Consider the following 15,447-nt stretch of genomic DNA (forward strand, 5'->3'; position numbering starts at 1 on the left):
TTTGGTTTGTAGTCTAAGACATCCTTTTGCTTGGGACCTGCTCACTGTCCTTGGCAACAATAGCTGTCCAAAAAAAATTTTTTTTAGAGACCTTTTTGCTAAAAGGGTCTGTGTGCTCCACAGAGAGACAAAAAGTGAGAAATCACTCCCCAGCGGGGGTGGCCAGGCCACAATCCCTTCTCCTCTTGGATTTTGGGCACACATGTCCATGCGCCCAGTGTGAGTTTCAAGCCTCTAGGTCCAGGACTTGAACCTCAGTTGACCACGTGGGAGTTCAGCAATGTCACCATTCTTGTCTCTAGAAGTCAAATTTTTTTTATAAAAAACCTAGCCACAGAAAAATCACACCATTTCTTTTATTAATATTGCTGTTTTTCTTTAAAAAAGGACAAATCAACTTACCATAAAATAGAGTTTTGGACATGTTTCAAAAGCTGTACCTGGGATCTAAGGGTCTTTCTCTTGAGCAGTCCTTTTAGGGAGTAATGAGGACTGTCAGCCCCACAGATGTATATATGGTTACATTTCTCTCCTTGCAGCTCACTTGGCTGTTTCCTAAGAGCAAGCAGCCTTAGAGAGAGGCACAGCCCAACTGAATTACAACATGAGAAGTATAGTTTGAGTTCTTTGAAAGCATCGTTTAGTAGGATTGGTTGGTGTTGAATGTTGTCCAGCTCCAAGTGGTATGAGAAAGACAAGCATGTCCCCGATGGCCATACATGTACTGCTATCTCTTGGTGGCAGCAGGCAGACCTTGGTGAAAAAATAAAAAATATGTTACTGAGAGCCCTGCTGACCTCAAACAGTTAAAAGTTTCTTCTCGAGCTAAGGTTTTTGGGTGCCTTCCCTAACAAATTGCTGAATTTCTCTCCCATGGTCCCCTGTGGTTTCTGGTTTAAGGATTGGGTTTGTTTCTTTCATTCACATTTTAGTGTAGTCCTACAGAGAAAACAAAACCCAGAGAGATCTGCTTTTCCTCTGTTGTCTTGAATTAAATATATGGTTAAACACTATTCCATTATTTATTTATTTATTTATTTTTAAAGAGGGATTTTTGCTATAGGGTGCATGCACTGCCTAGAGAGACAGAGACAGAAAACAGGAGAGAACCCCCAGCAGTGATGGTCTCGCTGCAATCCCCCTCCACCATTCTCTTCCTAGGATCTTGGGCACACACGCAAACACACCCGCCATAAGTTTCAAGCCACCAGGTCCGGGACTCGAACCATGGTCGACTCTGTGGGAGCCCAGCTATGTAACCAGTATGCCATCTGTTGGTCCCCTGTTTTTTTTCCTAAAAAAATTTTTTATGATCATGTGTGCAAGAGAGAAAAAGAGAAAGTACTCTGAACAAGGCTCATGCTATGATGCCCAGCTCTCCAGCTTCTCAGGATCTTGGGCAGCTGCACGTGCTCTGCTTTTTTGGGGCCAACTTGGGATCCAAACCGATAGTTGGCCATGTGGCTTCTAGCACTGCAGTCCAGTACGCTGTGGACCGACTAGTCTGGGTCATTTCTGTTACGATGAAACAGATTTATTTAACAAATGTTCATGCCTTAGATTATTAAATAGGGTAGCTCTTTTGGTTTTATAGATGACAATTACATATCTATTTATTTTTTTTAATTTGGTACGTTTTAGCCTTTCTCTTTGGGAACACGAGCAACTCAAGTGAAGCATATGCGTATGTCCAGGAAATACACACTTAATGGAAGGAGGCTTATGTAGAATTAAGTCAAATAACATTTTATTTAAAATAATCTGACTTAGAAATGGACTTTTTCCTCAAACCGATTGATTCTGTTTAGAGGAGTAAAGAAGTACTACTCTTAATTATCCAGAATTAAAAGGTCTTTATTCCTCCATGAAGTGTTTAATTTTAGTGAAAAATCCCTAGAAAATAGTCTATAAGGGCTTGATAGGCAGGCAGCTGGCAGCAGTGGCCCCATGACTCTGAAAGATATTTCAGAAGAAAGTATTGGGTTGGAAAAGTGTTTTTTTTTTTTTTTAATTTTGCGTAGAAAAATACATCATGATTTTTCTGACAACCCAATATAGTAGGATTAACATGAAGCTACCTATCATCATTCTGTAGAATTTAGGTTGGATTTATAATTACAGTGATACACATTAACAAAATTTGTAAGAAATTTTAAAAGTTAAGCTTTGTGTTTTTAGAGGTCACCCTGGGCTATCTGTTTTTCCCACTGCTCAGCATTAGCCAGTTGATGTCTGATGTGATCCGAGTACCACATGGCATGCTAGTCTACTAGCTCACTGAATTCAATGACCGGCTCCTGCTTTTTGTAAGAAATGCAGAAAGGTATGTCTTCAAGGATTGGCAAATGCTTGAGAATGCCCTGTGTGCATGTCTAATAGAAAACACCTGCCAACATCAAGCTCTGGAACATGGATATTTCTTAAATGTGGCTATGAGCGACATCTTCTCTTAAGGGTATTAGGTGTGAGAAACACCAAAAGAAATGGAACTATCTTCATGGAAGCATGTTGCTTTCACCTTTTATTTAGTGTGAGTTATTTAGATTAAAGGTGGATAAGAGGGTGATGAAGACCCCTTGTGAATTACTGTAAGATTTTGATCAGTAGACCTGGACCTTGTAAAGGGGTTTAGTCATAACATTTCTATGGAAGGGACTAGATCAGGCCAAAATCAAAAAAAAAAGATAGTAAAAGATCTTTTACCCTCTTTCCTGAGGGTAATTGGCCTATTTCTGTAAGAGTCTAATTTACCCTCAGCAAGAGGCCAAATTGGCCTTAATTGTGTCCTAATTATTTGATTAAATAGCTAATCTTTACTTCCAGTTCTCCTGTCACCTCTTGATATCTGTAGGAGGCTACTTCTGAATCGCTGCCTAATTTACAAACATCTTTTTAACCCACTGGACAGTACAGCATAGACTAGCTTGTTGCCATATTATCCCCATTCCTGCACTCAGCATTTTTCATGAGTTCTGAGATCTCCTCAACATAAGGGAAATGTTCTTGCATTATGCACTCACATAGCAATTAGTGGTTTCCTCAAAGCACAACCATTTGGTTGGAAACATAAAAGCAGGTCTGACCAAAAAAAAAAAAGTTGAATGCAAATCCACTTGAGGAATTTCAAAATTACCAAAAATGAAAAAAATGGCTCCTGAAGGGATGAGAAAATTGTATTAGACAAAAATGAAATGGTGAGATTGCAAATTGGTGTAGGAGGAGGGCATCTAGAAAGGTGTCCAGAGTTAATGACTGAACACATGTGCGTGGGAGCTCTCTCACGGCTTTCAAATATCTTCCTTGTTGCTGTTTGGGTCCTTGTGCCATCCAGAGCTTACCAAAGGTTATTTCTGTCTCACCCAAACTTAGAATCCCTATCAGCCTTAAGTATTCCAAGATATGGGAATTATGGGAACTTGAGATAAAGGAGAAAGTGGGAAAAGAGTTTAGGGAGAGGAATTCTGAGGAAAGAGAAAGTGGGGTGGGATGGTCCAAACCGTTTATACAGCCAACTGAACACAGAGAAATTAAGTCCTTTTTTTTCCCCAAAGGAATACCAAACTCATTCTACCTGACCTCAAAGCTTGCACCCAAGTCAGTAGCTAAAAATTGATGATGCCATAGTACCAAGGAAAACTCACGTGAGGCTGAGTGCAGTTGCCTACTTCAGGATATCTGCCAGCTTCTCCTCATAGTATAGGAAGTTCTCCTGAATGTCCTCCCAGGGCTCAAAGGCCTTAGATTCACCCTCTTCTTGCTCCACAAAATTCTGCCAGATGTACTCGAAGTCCTGGGGCTTCATGATGCGCAGTTTGCAGCCAGCCTCTCTCATCTTCCTCAGAGCAGCCTGGATCTCTGGCTCCTCCCACATGAAGAGTCGACCCACCAGTATGAGCAGACGCAGGTTTTTGGTCTTGCTAAGGGTTTTGATAATGCGGTCAGCACAGGCTGCACAGGGACTGGAGGACACGTACCAGGTGACATTGTACCGCAGGGCTGGGTCAAAAGCTGGCAGGATGGTGTTGAAGAAAGCTTCTTCTGCATGGGCGGCTGCATGCTCATCCTCTAGGTATCCCCGGGTCGCCTGCACTTGGCCTCCCTTTGCCTGCGCTTCAACCACATAGCAGAGGAAGGTCTTGTTCCGCCCAGAACTGTATTCCACATTCCGGAACTGAAACTTAAAGAAATTAGCAGGAAGCCTCTCTCTGTAGGTCAAGGAGACAAGGGACAGAGAAGAAGAGGGAAAGGTGTGTTTAGGTTTCTAGGGCCAGCCTAGAATAGGTAACTCTGAGATATGATCACTTTTGCCATAGGTAGGCCTTGTCTACACTTATGTCAGGATAAGAAGGCACAAAATAATTTAAAAATATGTATTTTGAGGAGAGGAGAGAGAATTTGGATTAGGGTGTACATTCCTTTCATCCCACTAAGAAGGGTCTCCAAATGCTTTCTCCATCATTTCGAATACAACATTCCTTGACAATTCTAAATCAGTGACTTTTTTTAATCTGGCAATACCTTAGGATCACCTACAGGAGTCTGAAAATGTCATTGCCTGTCTGGGCCATGCCAAACCTATTAAATCATAATACCTAGAGTGAAGGCCCAGGCATCGGTTTTTGAGAGCTCTCCAAATGATCCTATTGGGTTGTTGGAAAAGTCATGACATATTTTTTCTGTTTTCCTATGCAAAAATGCATCATGACTTTTCCGACGACCCAATAATTTGTGGCCAAGTTTGAAAGGCAGTATTCAAATAGCAATTTTCCAAAGTACAAGCATGTCAATTTCTTATGGCAAGCAAGACAAAGATTTCATGGAGCATTTCATACTTTCACTTCTCTTCTCTGTAACTCATGTAAATTGCATCTTGGTCATGGAATGGCCTGACTCGGAGTACCATGCTTTCACAGTGACTATTCCTTAAGTCTTTGTATTCCTTCAGGTGAAAGGATTGTCACATGGTAAGTGCTCAGAAATTTTTGTCTGTGGGGCCAGCCTATGCAAAGGCACTATGCGGGAGACTGCTAAAAATGAATAGATAGGGTAAAGGACATGCTACGAAGGCTTTTGGAAGAATAGTCTTGAGTGAGGAAGCTATGGAGAAGCATTCCAAGTTCTGGAGTATAAGAAAAGCATAGTAAGAGTGATGTCTGGGGACGAGGACTATGAAGACAATAAGCAGACTGGGCCAGCTGGGAAAAAGCCTGAAATTGCAAAGTCCCGCTAGGTGTCTTACAACACTAGATTTGGTGATGGATAGTGTCCAGTAGTTCAAGAAGGAGATGGATGATTAGGAAATGAAAGCAGCAGAGGGTGGGGAAGTCAATAACAAGAAGAGAAAAAAAGAAGAGGGACCATTGAGGGCATCGGAGTTAAAGATTATTTCTTATGTGTGTTTATCTAAAATACAAAATTGTGTCAGATTTGAAGGCCAAGAAAAATGAGGTTTTAATAGAAACAAAATGTCAGGAGAGGAGAGGATAAATCCTAGCTAGGAAGGCCAGATAGTTTCCTTTTTGAACATGTAATCTGTTTCTACCCCAGAAAATACATTATGGCACCATTAACTCCACTATTTCCTGCCTCCACCCTATCTCTTTCCCCAGGTTGGCCACCAGACCGCCTGGGTTGTAGGGGAATCCCTGGTGTCCCAGACCTTGGCTGCTTAGGAATAAGCTACAGATGCCAAAAAAAAAACAGGAAAGGAAGTACTTTTTCTGCAGGGTGCCTGCTTCCCTTCCCCCACCCATCACCAAATTTTTCCACCCAAGTGTCCATGGCTCTTGCTGTCAAGTTAAGTTTCCACTGTGGAGATGGATGTGTTTGAGGACCCAGCCCTAGGGTTCCTTCAGGTACTATACTTAGCTCTTTAAGCCTCTGTGTCCCTGGTTGGAAGTGTTTATTATTTACTTAACATTTTAGGAAAATGTATCACCTGATGTTCCCCCTTTCTTCTTTCAAATCTCTGCTGGAAATTTACTTACACTGAGCTCTTCCTAATTACTCTTACCCCACCAAACTAGTCCTGAACTCTGCTGGTTGCTAAATGATCCCTTTACTCCTTGAAGTGGCATTTGGCTTCTTAGAAGCACAGAGTTTATCTTACTCAAACCGTATTTTGTTCTTCAAGACCTTTTGCCAGACCACCCCCCCACTCCCTAAATCCAGTCCAGAGCCTTCAGGAGGGATTCCCAGGTGGAACCCTTGGAAGTATTCATGGCTACTTAACTGGCTTGGGGCTTCAGCAGTAACTGCCTGTGTGGTCCCTCAGGTTTCCTTCTAAAATCCCCAAATCATTGCTCCAATTTTTCTGAATATAGTCCCGCCAAGAATTTGGCCCTGCATACAGTTGCAGCTTGGCTGGATGGTTATGAAATGGCAACTCTTCTCAGCTCCTCCTAAATGCTGACATTTTCCTTTCCTCTTCTTCCCTAGACAAGAGGAGAGAACCTAGAGAAACCCAAAACCCAAGGGAGAGGAAGAAAGGTCACCTCTCTATAAATATCCATTTCCGACCCCTCTGGCCAGCAGCACTGAAGTCTACTGTGTCCCTCAACAGGCCCTTCTGGACTAGTTGCCTCGGGAAGAGAAGCCCTTTCAAGGGGCAGGAGAAAGCAGGGCAGGGTTTGGCTGCCAGTCGTTCCTTTGGGCTTGTCCAGAGACTTAGCTCTATTGGCTTCTCCATGGGCTTCTGGGGCTGCTAGAAGAAGCATAAGGGTTGGATGAGGTTCTGTGGGCTTCCCACAGTCTGAAACACTGCCTGCAGGTCCTGGAGGGAAACCAGGAGGACGGAGGTGGTAGGGCCTTGTATTTCTCCTGATTCCCCGTTCCTCCCCCAAACCCCAGCACCTCTTTAAGCACTACTTCCTCATATTTTTGGCAAACGAAGCCCTTCACACTTCGTCTGCTTAGACTGAGGCCACTGGGCAAAGACATTTTCTTCTCTAGGAAAAAAATCCAGAATCTTAATGTTTAGAAAAAATTGGAGAGGGGGCCAGCAGGTGGCACAGTGGTTCAGGGCACTGGACTCCCACATGGTCAACTGCGGTTTGAGTCCCAGACCTGGTGGCTTATTTTCTCGCTTTCTCTCTCTCTGGTCCACTCTCTTCATCTCTGGTCAAATAAAAATAGGTAAATAAATAAAGTTAAATAAAATAATTAAAAAGGAAAGAAAAAAAGGGGAGATGGTCTACTTAATGGAGGGAGAAGGAAGTGAGTAAAGGTAATACATATTTTCCTTAAGTTCTCACTTTAAAAGCTTGCATTTCCCGGGAACCAGCAGTTAGTGTAATGGCTATGTTGCTGGACTCCCATGTAGTCAACCGCAGTTCACATCCTGGACCCGGTGGCTTAAAACTCACCCCGGGTGCGTGTGCGTGCGTGCCCAAGATCCCGAGAGGAGAAGGGAGGAGAAGGGATTGCGGCGTGACCATCCCCCCGGGGGGTGATTTCTCGCTTTCTGTCTCTCTATCTCTCTCTGGCTGCCTGGCGCATGCACGTGCCCTATAGCGAAAAACCTCTCCAAAAAAAAAGAAAAAAAAAAGCTTGCATTTCCCAAGTGTTACTTCTATGCAGTGAAAGGGAGCATCCTGAAGGGTGGTAGAAGCTGATCTGGAAGTGAACATTTGCTCCAGAATAATCCTGGAGTGCAAAATCTCCTCACAGCTCACGGAGCGTTGGCTCCTTTTAGCTTTCTCTCAACAAGACCTTTCAGACCTGCTTGAAAGAGGCACAGCTGCCAGCTTCACTGGCATTCTCCTTTTTTAGACCACTTTCAAGGTAGATGCTGAGGAATGGGCAAGTCAGGAAGAGGAGTATGCAGCAGAAGCAGAGGGTTCTAGCAGCCTGCACTTCCTAGAACCGAGAAGGGAGCACCATACTGCGGGACTGGATGGGATTCTGCCTGTGGAAGTCCATAGCCTGCCCCTTTACCTGGGAGGTACTACCTTACTGTAGAGCACTGGTCTTCCACCACCCCTCAGTGGAAGCCAGTGTGGCCAGTCGGTGGGCTGTCTTCTATTCTTCATGGCACACCTCAGCATGCTCGAGTCTAGTGTGAGGGGTGAAGGGCCTGTGGCATTTAACAGTAACGTCAAAGGCTCCTTACTCCTAGCCTCCCCTTCTCCTATGGACCCTGCCTCTTCTGTGTTCGTGTGGCCACAGAAAAGTGGTTGAAAGAACCGTCATTTATCTCTGTTCTGTAATAATCTCTTTACTAGCAGGTTCCACTTTCTGTACGAACATACAGAATACAACTAGAGACAAAGATTAAAACACATCAGAGGTGCCATGAGGCAGAGCCACAGTCACTCCCACTGGGATGGAGAGATGGGGAGACACCCACCCCAGTGCCCCAGAGCGCCCCTGGAGCATGCTGCGTTCAGAGTAGGGCAGGAGCCGGAGAAGTCTCACGCCATTTCCCCAGTTCATTCCCTGTCCTACTGTCTGGCAGAGAGCCTAACACATGGCAGGTGCTCATTCATTAGTTCACTCATTTAGTCTACAAATATTTATTTGAGTGGTGATTAGGCGTTGGATGTTAGGAATAAAGTCCCTGTCCTCATGGAGGTTAAACACTAACGGAGGAGACAGGCACTGAATGAACAAGTCTTTAGCAGGAAATGTTTGTGGCTGCCATAATCCTCTTCAGTATTTTGGATGCAATGTGGTGGTCTGACATCAGTATTGGGGCTCATGCCCTCTTTGTCTCCTAGCCACGTGCAAATTCCTTATCCCTCTGAGCTTCAGTTTCCTCATCTGAAAGAGTAATCCCGCCTCTCAGATTGTGGACCATGGTAAACAATATGCTGAAGCTAGTTTGATGGATGGTGCCTCCTTCAGAGGTCTGTCCTCAGCAACCCCACCTGATCTCTTTTTGACTCTTCCTCTCAGAGATTTCTCTCTTTCAGAGACGGTCTGGTACGTAACTGAAAACTCAGCTCTGGGAAAAAGAAAAGAGTTCCTGACTGCTAGCATTTGCTGACTTACATAATGTAAGTACTCCCTTTATGGAGATTTTGAACTCCTAACATAACCTGAACCTAATCGAGAGTCAGGGAGAGGTGTGCACACCTGAGTTTCGAGCCAACAGCAGTTGGCTTCAGCACGGCCCTGTGGTTTCAGACCTTTCCCCAACACTTCTCACCGTGCTGTCTTGATAATGTGCTCAGTTTGCTTTCCATCCAGAGTGTCCTCTTCAACCAGAACCAGTACCAATGAAGCCCATCCCCCTTCTTCCCACCGTGTCTTCCCTCCTCAGTTTCTCAGTGAGCACCTCTTGTCCGCTACTTTCCAGCTCCAATACAAGGAGCGCTAGGAGTGCATTCCCTGTGGGAGTTCAGGCATCTCTAGAGGGAAGCAGAGGAAAGCTGTCTCCTCATCCTGCCCCTGCACAACACAGCCACACCCCTGGGCTATTTTAAGCCTCTGTTTATCCTGAGGGCCCTGGAGACAGCACTCCACAGCTGTCACTTAGGACCAGGAATCACTCAAGGCTCCTCCTCCCCTCTGAACTGCTCTCAGAGGGCCCCTTTTTCTGAGTCAGGGGTCAAGGGAAGCCTCTGACCCTCCCTGCCTTTCAAATGGTAATATAGGAAACTCTGTTTAGGAAACCTGGGACCCAGAAAGAATGAGACTTGTGGGAAGGATACTTGGCCAGGAGTCAGAAGACCCATCCCTTACTGGTTCTGTAGTCTTGACTGTATTGCACAACCTCCCTTACTCTGTTTCCCGTTTTTTTTTTGTTTTTTTGTTTTTTTTTTTTGCTATAGGGCACGTGTGTTTGCCAGAAAGACAGAGACAGAGAGACAGAAAGTGAGAAATCACGCCCCAGGGGAGATGGCCATGCCACAATCCCTTCCCCTCCATTCTCCTCTTGGGTTCTTGGGCACACACGCACATGAGCCTGGTGTGTGTTTAAGCCACCAGGTCTGGGACTTGAACCGCAGTCGACTACAGGGAAGTCCAGCGACATAGCCATTACACCATCTGCTGGTCCCCTGTTTCCCTGTTTGTAAAGTGGCAATAATATACCCCCCTCCTAGCATTGTGCTGAGGATTGAATGAGCTCATGCCTGTGGAAGTATGTTATGATTATGAAGCTCTGGACGAATGTGAAATACACCAGAGGACATCCTTAAGGACTCACTGCTCTGGGACCCCAAAGCATGTTCGACCCAGCAAGCACCGTTTAATTCTGTTCTTGAACTACCCTGCTCTGTGCTGGGGAGATCTGAATGCCTTGCAGAGTGGAGTGTGGGTGCGTGCATGTGTGTGTGCCCAAGGACAGCAAGAACCAGTATGCTTAGGTGTTAGAAAAAGGATCTCCCTATAAGTGAGCCCTGGAATTGAGGACTCTCCTGGCCTGGTTACCCCAGGCTTTCCCTGGGTCTATATTAACCGTGCCCAGCTGTTTCCTTAATCCTAGCATGAGGGTGAGATTAGTTGAGTGAGCCTGGGCAAATGGAAGTTCAGGGGCTACTCATGACTCAGGAATGAGGATGCCTTTCCCTTAGGTCCTCCAAGAAATCATAAAATATCTGCACTGGAAGGGACCTTAGCAATGAAGTAGCCTCTTCATGTTACCAATGACAAAACGGAGCCAGCCTGTGGTGTGGCAGTGAAGGGAGCTAGATCCCACATGGCTGGCTGTGTGGTAAACGGCATGTACGGGGCCCAAAAGTCCTGAAAGGAGAAGTGGAGGAGGAGGGATTGCGGTGACCATTCCCCATGGGGGGGGCGTTGCTTTCTCGCTTTCCCTCTCTGTCTCTCACCAGTAAGTGCATGCATCCTCTGGCAAAATTGAAAACAAAACAAAACAAATCCACAAATGACAAGACAGGCCAAGACTGGAAAGTCATTTGCCAAGCTTAATACAGTAAGTCCACCTCGCCGCCCAGGCCTCCCCTCCCCTTTGCCTCCATTCTTCCTTAAACTTCTCTTGGTATTGTGCCTATATTCAGCCGGTGGGCATTGTGGGAGAGCCCAGTGGGGGAACTTGGAGCTCAGAGAAGACGTGTGTCTCCACATATTCTCCTTCGCTTAGGCATTTAGCGGGTCTTCTACCACAGGAACAGAGAGGAAAGAGGAGGGAGAAAGGGCGTAATGTGGACAAGGCAGAGGATTCTTGTACACGGCCCCCTCTTTGGAGTCTTTAGAACCTTTCCTCTGGGCCCTAGATCCTCTAGGCTGTGGCTCAGGGAACTGGAACTGCTTATCTGTCCAAAAGTTTGTAGCCTGGTTATTTGAGCAGTAACTTTTCTGTTTTTTTTTTTATATATAATTTTTTTTTTAAGTGATAGATGTAGATAGCCCCTGAGGAGACTCAGGAAAGATTCAATAAGAAAAAAAAAACCATATATATATATATATATCTGCTTCCTTCCCATTCGGCACTGGAAAGAATGGATCTGTCTTCTCTGTCTTATGAGTTTCCTGCTGCACAAAGAAACTCAAAAGAAAGGGCTAGAGACATACAGAGGTGGACGAGACCCAAGCAGAAACAGAGAGGTTGAAGAGAGAGGGGTACTTTAACAAGGGCTATACACGAGGACTTCGAAAGGTTTATGGAAAAATGGGATTGAAGTACAAGTTTATTTTTGGAGCAAAAATGTTTTGAAATCTGTCATTGGATTTTTCTGTGAACTTTTTGAAGGCTCCTTGTGTTTAATGTTCCAATCTTGGGGCCAGCAGGTGCTCACTAGCAAAAAATACATCAAATGTCGGTTTTATCCTCTGTTGTTACCAAACTCCTTGGGACTAAATCTCTACCCAGAGAGGCAGATGACCATCCCCGTAGGTGGAAGCCTACGGGTGATTACGTCTCTGGGCCCTGGCCTCTAGGAAGCTCCGTATCTTCGCCTGATTAGGTGTTCACCTTGACTAGCCAAGACAGCTCCCTTGCCCTGTTCTCTGCAAACCCCAATGTGCACACAGGTGCACTCTCACTGCCACAGGCTGACCTTGACCCCCACTCTTGCCGTCCTGTATTTCTACAGCCTGCCCCACGCCTGTGCTCTTCTAGGGAAGAGGTTTCCAGGTCCACATCCGAGTCTTACCCTGTGACGATCTCGAAGGGCGGCAACTCAATCAGCTCCTTCAGCTTCTCAGGGTCTTCCAGGTTCTCCAGATCCTCCCCATTCTGGGAGGCAGGCTCAGCGGCCGCGGCGGCCTCTTCTTTCTGGGCCATGGAGGGGCTGTGGCTCAGGAGTCACTGAGAGAGGAGAGGCAGCGTCTGAGCCAGGGCCTGGCAGCAGAGTCCAAACAGCTGTCAGCAGCTAAATCTGGCTGGGGATGATGGGAAGAGGACCCTGCAGGCCAAGCTTCCTGCTCTCACCCCCAGGCCACAGGCTTTATAGCCAGGGCCTCCTGCCCCTCCCCCAGGCCCTCTCCCTCTATCTTTTTTTAATTGAGTGACAGCAGGTACCAGTGTGGGGGAATGGAAAATCTGGCCATTAGTCTCCCCTATTTATCAGTAGGCACAGACAGGAAGCTGGCAGGTAGGGATGCCAGTTCAGAAGCATGCATTGAAGGGGGTGTTTGCAGAGAGACCCAGGTCATCTCCCTTGAAGGAACTTAGGTTCAGGAAAGGAGGGTCCAGAAGAGAGCTGGAATAAAAACTGACAACTTGGGAAGAAAGTGTGTGAGTTGTGACTTAAAGGGCACAGATGCTGCTTTGCATGTTTCGAACCCATTATGCAATGCCAAATCGACCAGGATCCCCAGTGTAACAGGATCTGCCATTTACTAGCTTTGAGTTTCTCTTTCTTTCTTTCTTTTTTCTTTTTTTTTTTTTGACTATAGGGTATGTGTGACGGTTGGAGAGGAGAGAGTAAACTTCAGAGTCTGTAGGTTGGCCAGGAAGTGAGTTTAGTGACCTACGAATGACGTCAGTCTCAATGCTCTCAACAGGCCTGGAAGACAATGCACATTGCATATGGGAAAAATGAGATGCACAGAAATGTTAAGGGCTTTGCCTGAGGTCACACAGCTCAGAAATGGCAGCACCAGAATTACAACCCAGACTCTGTTACTCCAGAGGCCAGCCTCCACGCTATGTTCCCTTGCAGTCAGCCTTATTCGTTTAGCAAATATTTATTGAGCATCTACTTGATACCAGAGGCTGTTTCAGGTACCAGGGATATAACAAAGAACAAAGCAGAGGAAAATCCCTGCCCTCACGGAGGCGGATGATAAACAAGATAAGTGAAATCTATGGCCTATTCAGTGTTGGCAAGTGCCAAGGAGCAGAGGCAGGGAAGAAGAAAGGGAATTGTCAAGGGGCGGGGCTACACTGCTATAGAAAGTTTAGGGAAGGATTTTGAAAAGAAGGCAACTGAGCAACAAGGGCTCGAAGGCTAACCGAGGGAAAAGTGTTCCAAAACGGAGAAATCAGACACAAAGGCCCTGAGTTGGGAGCATTCCTGGTACATTCCAGGAACTGGCGAGAATACCTGGTGGGCTGAGGACAGAAGGCCAGAGATAACAAGGGGTAGAGTGGCTGTGGTCTTAATGGACTGTCCGTTTCTCTGAGTGAGACGGGAAACCATTGCTTCTGAACAGATGAGATACACGATCTGACTTCTGTTTTTACAAGCTCACCTTACTGGGTGGGAAAGAGGAGAAGCAGGGGGCTCAGTTAGAAGCTTACAAAACTAGTGAGGTATGATTGGGTCCCCTAGAAAAGTCCCTGAGCTGGAGCAGCAGCAGGTGATGGCTGGAGGGGTTTTGGGAAAGAGTAGAAGCAGGGGGCTCAGTTAGAAGCTTACAAAACTAGTGAGGTATGATTGGGTCCCCTAGAAAAGTCCCTGAGCTGGAGCAGCAGCAGGTGATGGCTGGAGGGTTTTTGCAGGTCTCATGGTCAGTGCTTAGCAGGGCCCGCAAGTCTTAGTGTGTGGAGTGGTACAGCACGCTAGGACGTCCTCAGGAAAATGGAAAGAGCCGTCATGGTGAGGGCACTGGGGAAGTGGTCTGAAAACAGCTGCACTTGGGGTCAGGGAGTGGGGAGGAGAAGGTAGGGCACCCTTTCCAGGTCTGACGTGAGGAGAGGAGCCAGGATGGCTTGGAGGACCTGGGGCTCTCTCCTCCAGGGATTCTGAACAGCACAGTGCTCCGTCAGGGCAGCGTCCAGCTTTTTGGTTTGCTCGGGATGGTTGTGGTTTGACCCTGTTGACCAGGCATAATTACTAACAGTGCCCCTTTCCCTCCCAGGAGTTGTCCCAGTGTAGACAATGAATTCTATTATTATTACTGAAACCATTCTCATTTAGAGATGATTTTTTCAAACATTTTTCCAGGGGCATAAAGCACAGGGTGGAGGCAATAGTGCACACAACGAAAGGGCAGTGATAGCTGATAAATAACAAGGAATGTTTATTATTGCATCAACACAGAACAGCTAACAGCTCGGAGTTTGCTTCATTCTTTCATTTAACCGACATTTATCCAGGGCGTCTACGTACAGGTGCTGTAGTAACTACCAAGAACACAGAGATGAATAAGGTATTGCTTTCACCAGGAGCTCCCAGTCTTTATAGCATTCAGGGCATTAATCAGGCACTCAGGCATGCATTATCTTGTTTAACCCTCATACAGTCTCACCCGGGTGTGAATTATTAGCCTCATTTTGCAAGTTAGGGACCTGTGGCTTAGGAAGGTGAAGTGATTTGTAGAAGAGCACGCAAGGATTTGAGTCCAGGTCTTCTGAGCCTAGATGTAGTCATATTTCCAGGGCTGCATGGAGCCCTCTGATTAATACCTCTCTAAAGCATCCGCTACATGTGTTCCTTGCCCCCCTCCTAGGCCCAGCCGCAGCGATGTGCTTGGATCCACAGAGGAAAAGATAAACCTTCCATAAGGCCAGGTTTCTAAATTTTGATTGTTGCTTCCTGGGTTAGGAGGAACATAAATAAATACATTCCCTGTTCATACCCCCATTCCATTCACTGTGTGAGCTTGGCCAAATCACTTAACATCTCTGGGCCTCCGTTTTCCCAACCTGCCATGCCACCTGAGTTACAGCTTTTTCTTCCAGTATGGCCAAAGGGATGAAAATGAGGAAACACCTCTGGTGCAGTGAATGGTGGGGCGAGAATGTCTTGACTCTCCCAACAGCTCCAAGTGACTTCCAGAGATGGTGCAGGTCTTCCCGGGCTGCTTCTCTCTAAAGAGGGCACTTCTCATTCCCCCTAGCTCCCACTACATCCATAGAGTTTTCCTTTAGGGCTTTGGGAGAGTGCCCTGGACCCATCCCCAGACTGATGACTGACAGCTTTCTTTCTCCTTTTCCACTGCTCCTTTCCAGCCCTCCCTCTCCCCTGCCATCTCTGGAGGCCCTCTGACTATTTATGGCACCTCCTGGGGGCCAGAATTCCTGGCTGGTCCCTCACTCTCCTCTCCAAATCAGTCTAGCTTCCCTGCAGCCCCAGAGTAGGCAGCTAATCCGGG

At 46.2% G+C, this 15,447-nt stretch overlaps 1 protein-coding gene across 1 annotated transcript; it reads right to left on the reverse strand.

Annotated features, from left to right (window-relative positions):
• Positions 1 to 351: 351 nt before the first annotated feature.
• APOBEC2 (apolipoprotein B mRNA editing enzyme catalytic subunit 2) lies at positions 352 to 12,312 on the reverse strand. The gene is made up of 3 exons (XM_006148603.2): positions 12,060 to 12,312; positions 3,642 to 4,205; positions 352 to 753 (listed from the first exon to the last, which is right to left on the reverse strand). The coding sequence occupies exons 1-2, from the start codon at positions 12,188 to 12,190 to the stop codon at positions 3,662 to 3,664; spliced, it is 675 nt and encodes a 224-aa protein (XP_006148665.1). The 5' UTR covers positions 12,191 to 12,312; the 3' UTR covers positions 352 to 753; positions 3,642 to 3,661.
• Positions 12,313 to 15,447: the final 3,135 nt, after the last annotated feature.

The sequence above is a fragment of the Tupaia chinensis genome, unplaced genomic scaffold (genome assembly GCF_000334495.1).
Source record: "Tupaia chinensis unplaced genomic scaffold, TupChi_1.0 Scaffold000238_1, whole genome shotgun sequence".
NCBI lineage: Eukaryota > Metazoa > Chordata > Mammalia > Scandentia > Tupaiidae > Tupaia > Tupaia belangeri.